General features: G+C 47.6%; 1 protein-coding gene across 1 annotated transcript; it reads left to right on the forward strand.

The window, feature by feature from the left end:
* On the forward strand, window positions 1–933 carry LOC116237106 (olfactory receptor 14J1-like). Its single transcript, XM_090126674.1, has one exon. The coding sequence runs from the start codon at window positions 1–3 to the stop codon at window positions 931–933; it is 933 nt and encodes a 310-aa protein (XP_089982800.1).
* The last annotated feature ends 5,776 nt before the right edge of the window (window positions 934–6,709 follow it).

The following is a 6,709-nucleotide window of genomic DNA, read 5'->3' on the forward strand; positions in this document are numbered from 1 at the left end:
ATGCCCAACAGCAGCTCCATCAGCGAGTTCCTCCTGCTGGCGTTGGCAGACACGCGGCAGCTGCAGCTCCTGCACTTCTGGCTCTTGCTGGGCATCTACCTGGCTGCCCTCCTGGGCAACGGCCTCATCAGCACAGCCGTAGCCTGCCACCACCGCCTGCACACCCCCATGTACTTCTTCCTCCTCAACCTCGCCCTCCTCGACCTGGGCTGCATCTCCACCACTCTGCCCAAAGCCATGGCCAATGCCCTCTGGGACACCAGGCACATCTCCTATGCAGGATGTGTTGCCCAGACATTTCTGTTTGTCTTTCTGCTATCAGCAGAGTATTGCATTCTCACCATCAAGTCCTATGACCGCTACGTTGCCATCTGCAAGCCCCTGCACTACGGGACCTTGATGGACAGCAGAGCTTGTGCCACCATGGCAGCAGCTGCCTGGGGCACTGGGGTTCTCTATTCCCTGCTGCACACTGCCAATACATTTTCCCTGCCTCTCTGCCAAGGCAATGCCATCAATCAGTTCTTCTGTGAAATCCCCCAGGTCCTCAAGCTCTCCTGCCCTGGTTCTTACCTCAGAGAAGTTGGGCTTATCATATTTAGTGCCTTAATCTTTCTTGCTTGTTTTGTTTTCATTGTTGTGTCCTATGTGCAGATCTTCAGGGCCGTGCTGAGGATGCCCTCTGAGCAGGGACGGCACAAAGCCTTCTCCACGTGCCTCCCTCACCTGGCCGTGGTCTCCCTGTTTCTCAGCACTGGTATATTTGCCAATCTGAAGTCCCCATCACTTTCTTCCCCATTTCTGGACCTGGTGCTGGCACTGTTATACACAGTGGTACCTCCTGCAGTGAACCCCCTCATCTACAGCATGAGGAACCGGGAGCTCAACGATGCCCTCAAGAAACTATTTCTATGTATGTTTTTTCAGCATTAATTATATCTTCATCATCTTCACATGATTACCACAAACTCAAGAAAAGCTGGGAATGGCATCATGTAATATTTCTTTTTTCTTTTTTTTTTCGATGTTAATTTTTTAAATTCTTGCAATAGTTTTTACTCCACTTAAATAATATTATTAATTGATATTTCCCATGTACATTTTTTTTTTCTTACTCCTGAAATCTTTACTATTCTTCAAGCACTTGGCTGTTTGAGTAGATTTAAAATAATAATAATAAAAATAAAATGTAGATTATCATCTGTATCTCAGAGAGCAGCCCTGCACACAGAGGGCTGCAGGAACCAAGAGCCCAATGCCACACGTTGCAGCAGCCCTGGTGTCTGTGGGGCTGCCCCTCACCGCCCGCTGGGCGCTCCCTCTCTGCTGCCTTGGAGTTGTGCTGCTGCTTCCCTGGAGCCACGGCCATGGGCAGCAGCAGGACGTGCACTTTTCAGTGCTGCTCTCCTTGCACCACCTTTGCACGCTGTTCTCCTTTCTCCTTGCACTTGTGTCAGCCCTCAGGTCCTGCATTACGTAGCAGACCAACAAAAAAATCTTTGCCTGCAGTGTGCCTGGAGTTGTCTCAAAGTCTTGGAAGAACACGGCCATGTCAACAGACTGAAGGCTGGACACTTGGGGAGGAGGGAATCCTGTGAAAAATGAGACAGCCTTGCTCTGCCCAAAACGTTCCCATTGTGCTGTATGAAGTTGTGACTGCAAACTTGTTTTTGATGGACTTGTTTATTGCCACCTCACTCACAGCCCTGGATGGCACACCTGTAAACCTAGGAGCCACAGAAAGACACCAGAGAGATCCTTGAGGTCCTGTTTGGAGACTTTCATGCTTCAAAAGTATGGGACAAGCACGCTTACAAGTCAAGGACCCCCCATCTCTCTGCTGGATCAAAGCTGAAACCAGGACCTGTGATCTCTTTCTCTGCCCTTCTCTCCTCCCCACACCTCAACTCTGTCTCTCTCTTTTCTTTGTCTTCCTCTCATAGAGTTGTTAAGTAACACAAGGCTTACTTTGATTTCTTATAACATCACAAAGTGTAGCTGCACATGGAAATAAGTGTAGAAGTGCCAGTACCTTACAGATAACTGTAGTGCACAGATTCACATTAAACTGATGCCTGTGTCTGGACACTGCGTGCCAGTTTCACTGTTATCCAACCAGGGGTTGCAAATTAGCTGAGGTTCCCCATCCGCGCTCGTTGTGTAATCAGTGCAACCCACTTACTCCAAGTGGCATCAGTTGCATGATGGGTGGAGGGAACCTTTCGTTTAAACATCCAGTTCAGCACTGGCAGTCGAGGTGCCAGAGGAGCTGTGTTTCAGTACCGACCACTTCAGAAGCAGCCCGAATCCCCTCATATGCAGCTAAGATCTCCTTCTCAGTTGCAGTGTAGCACTCTTTGGACCCTCTTTATACTTGCCTCCAAAATCCCAGGCATCATCCTCGGGTCTCTCCTGAGGATCTTTACCACAAACTCCAAGTGGGACCTTTCTCTCCAGCAGCAGTGTACAGGATGTTCTTTACATCCTGTCCCAGCCATACTGGCCCTAGGGCCATGGCACGGGCTATGTCCTCTTTAATCTGTTCAAAAGCCTGCTGCTTCTGAAATGTGAAGTCATTTTTCATCCGCGTCACCTGATGAAGGAAGTGCACAATAAGGCTATAGTTTGGAACATGCAGTCTCCAAAAGCCCACTACACCCAGAAAAGACTGTGTCTCTCTCTTGCTAGTGGGTGGAGACATAGCAGTGATGTTGGTCACATCTGCTGGAATGTGATGACGCCCATCTTGCCACTTTATACCTAGGAACTGAATCTCCTGGGCAGGTCCATTCACTTTGCTTCGCTTAATAGCAAAACCAGCTTGCAGAAGAATTTGGATTATTTGCTCTCCTTTTGTGAAGATGACTTCTGCTGCACCTCCCCACACAACAGTATCACAAATGTAATGCAGGGATCCTTGAAATGCCCACCTCACTCTTTACTCCAAGTTCTCTCACACATTACTCTGAGTTTATTCACATTTTGTGTGTGTGTGTGTTTTACTCACACTTTCCTCAGCGTTTACTGAAACATTTCTTCAAGTTTACTCACACTTCACTCTGGGTTTACTCAAACTTTTCTCCGATTTTTACTGACACCCTGCTCCGGGTGTACTCACGCTCTACTCCTGGTCTACCCACACTTTGCTCCTGGTCTTTCTCACACTTCAAGTTTATTCACACTTTAGTCCAGCTTTATTCACGCTTCTCTACGTGCTTTACCCATACTTCACTCTGGTTTTTACACACACATTTCTTTAGATTTGCTCTCAATTCACATCCAGTTTTCTCTTCCGTCCTCCCCATGGGCAAAGAACCCAGAGTTCTGTGGTGGCACCAACTTTTCTGCCACTTATTCAAAGCCTGCCATTTCCTAGACTGCTCTGCATCCCTCACCACCCCAGAAGAAGGAGAGAGAAAAATACCACTTGTGAAGCCACTCCTTCAGCCATTCGCCCTAACCCCTGAAATCCTTTTGCATAGGTCGCAGGCTTCCCTGAACAATTTCATCACTGCTTACCTGAACTATCAAGAATGGGTAGTAATCAGAGGAGCGAACCAGACCTGGGACTTTTCTGGTGATGCTGGTGGTGCAGGGAGGCCCCAGGGAGGCCACGCACTCTGGGAGAGGTGGAAGGGCCGAGAGCTAGTAGATGGGTTTAACAAATGGATCACAACAGCAATGATCTGAGGAGGAATGGTAATTTACTAAATCCTACTGAACCAAAGTGTGCCCAAAGTGTGAGTCCCCACGATAGTACAAGGGAAGCACATGCCCTTCTCTGCTGCAAACTGAGTGGGGCCTGAGGGAGAGCCACTGTGGTGCAGTCTGGATCTCCACCTATCTTCCTCTTCACACCATGCGCTCCAGGGAATTCTGCCCCTCCCCTCCCATCAGAATGCTCAAAATGCCCATAAAAGGCAGCAAGTGGAACCAGAACGCTAACTCTTTAACTCCCACTGCTTCACATGATGTTTTGGTGTGGAATACTGACATAAAAAAAATCACAACACCACAACAGCCAGGACCTCACCACCCTCTCTCTGAAAAGATCCTCCCAGTCTCTAATCTAAATCTCAACTCTTGTAATTTAAAACATTTGTACCTTGTGATATCTGCCCTTGTTAAAAGTTGATTTCCCTCTTCTTTCTGAGCTCTCTGTGAGTACTGGAAGGCTGCAATGTGTTCTCCTCCAGGCTGTTTCTTCTCCCATCTCCCTCAGCCTGTCTTTCCAGGAGAGGTCCTCCAGCCCTCTGATCACCCTCGTGGCTTTCCTCTGGACCTTCTCTAAAAGCTTTACATCATGCTCCAGATGGGGCCTTCTGAGGGCTGAGTAGAGAAGGACAGTGCCCTCCCTTGCTCTGATGACCACCTCTCTGTTGATGCAGCCCAGGGTGCAGTTGGCCTCTCAGGCTGCAAGCACACACTGCTGGCTCCTGTTAAGGTTTTCATCTACCATCTTGAAGTCCTTCCCCTCAGGGCTGCTCTCTAGGAATTCAACCCTCATGCCTGGGATTGTCCCGACACAAGTGCAAAAACTGGCATTTGATCTTGTTGAACCTCATGCTGTTTCTTTGGGCCCACTTTTCAAGCCTGGCCAGGTCCCTCTGGATGGCACCCCTTCATTCTGTCATGCCAACTGCACCACACAGCTTGGTGACATCAGCACACTTGCTGAGGGTGCTCTCTGTCTCACCATCCATGCCTCTGATAGACGTTGAACAGCTCTGGTCCCAAGGCTGACCCCTGTGGACATAACTTGTGATCAGCCTCCACCCGGTGGAGCCGATTTCCCAGAGAGCCATTTACCACAGTCCTTTGGCTGCGACCTTCCAACCAATTTCTTATCCAATGAACAGTCTGCCCTTCAAATCCATCTCACACATCTCTCCACAGAGATAAGGAAGTGATGTGGGACCATGCCAAAGGACTTCCAAAAGTGCAGGGAGATTTCTGTACCACCCTGTGTAACTGATGTACTGACAAAGCATCCACATTATCATTCTGACCATAAAGAACCAGGACATGTATTGAACTGTGGGGAAAATACTGATTTCTCATTTAGATCCTTGTAATATTGAGCTAAAGAAAGCATTGTAGATCCTAGGACTAAGGCTGTGTTATAGTAAAACACATCTTTTTGCAGCACACACGAAGAAATTGTTTATTAGATTGATTCTTTGCTTACAAGTGGCACCTGGTAGATAAGTGTGTTTCTGTAACTTAGCAACCTTCCCTTCAGTACCCAGAGAGCTGTTATTGGAATGGTCTGGAGTTCAGCAAAGGAATCATTACCAGAGCTGCAGTGACACAACAGACTGGGTCTGACAACAAGAACAGAAATAACAACTTGTACACAGGGGTAATTGGGGAAGTTATTATTAAATATTAGGGAAAAAAAGTCAGGACAGGAGACAATAAAGATTAAATAGAAACATGGCATATCACTTTGATTAGAGTAAATAGGTAAGGAAGAAGAGGATGTGAAATCCTAACTAACAGTGAGCAGATGTATGTGTTGGAAATAATTTATATTATATAGAATAACAGTAAAATGTGTTGTGGGTTAGGTGCAGTTTCAAACAATATATTAACGTGAAAGGGACGCAGAATTCAATAGCTGATCCCAAGTGTGCAGAAAAAAACAAACAAACAACAACAACAAAAAACCCTGCATTGATATGTAGCCATTGACACACACAGTTTGTTGTCTTTGGGTTTTAAGCAAAGAAAGAATAAAACGCTTTGTGCCTCAACCCAGGAATTGCTGAGATGTGTTCTCTCCCCTGTCCTGTAGAGGGGCAGTGACAGAGCAGCACAGGGGGCACCTGGGAGCCAGGCAAGGTGAGCACAGCGCAGCTGGGCGCTGAGTTCCAGGCTGATTTTGGGGTCCCAGCCCCGCAGCATGAGGCTCCGTGTGCCTTCCCCTCTGCAGGACAGCCCGGCCCCACCGCCCCACAGGCAGCCCCTGGCAGCTCAGTGCAGGCACTGTGTGGGGCAGCATGCGTGCAGTGGTACAGAGATGGGCCCCCAGCACAGCCCCTGACACCACATGTCCTCCTTCTCACAGCACCTACTTCCTCCCCTTTAGTTCATCTTCCTCTTCATCACGGTGCACCCTGGCTCACCTTTTAGCTCTTTCCCCCCAGTTTGGGGGCCTGTTTTGCCACAATCAACAACTTTCTATCTTGGTCTGGTGTAAGTGCAACAGGTATATCAAACCCAAGAACAAGTCCTTGCACCTGGTGGAGGCAAAAAAGTGATTTCAGAGCTTCTGTGAAACAGGATCATTGATAAAAACAGGGCTGTTCACACACCAGTCAAAGCTAAACACAGAAGTTTTACGACGAGCACACTCTGATTCCTTCTGCTAAAGTAATATATTGTTCAACCGGCTAATACATTGATCCCATTTGCTAATCAAGCCTATATCAGCTCCACGGTGCCTGCTGGCATCTCATTTGCCTGCAGACGCAGAGGTGGAACATGGAGGCTGTGAGAAAGTCAGCACTGAGCCAGAGTTCCTATGGGCTCCAGGAGAAAGAGAGCACGGTGATGCCTCAGTACAAGTAGAAGGAAGCCAAACATATGTGTAGGACCATGATAACCACTAATGATAACTACACACACACACATATATATGAACAGCAAAGAAAAAAGAAGTGATAAACATAAATAAAAATTATAATCAGTAAGGAACGTAAGTATG

The sequence above is a fragment of the Phasianus colchicus genome, chromosome 29, assembly GCF_987193195.1.
Source record: "Phasianus colchicus chromosome 29, bPhaCol1.hap1.1, whole genome shotgun sequence".
NCBI classification, from domain to species: Eukaryota; Metazoa; Chordata; class Aves; order Galliformes; family Phasianidae; genus Phasianus; species Phasianus colchicus.

What these genes read in the sequence shown, in the direction of transcription:
- LOC116237106 (XM_090126674.1), top strand. Translation starts at nt 1, where the DNA reads ATGCCCAACAGCAGCTCCATCAGCGAGTTCCTCCTGCTGGCGTTGGCA.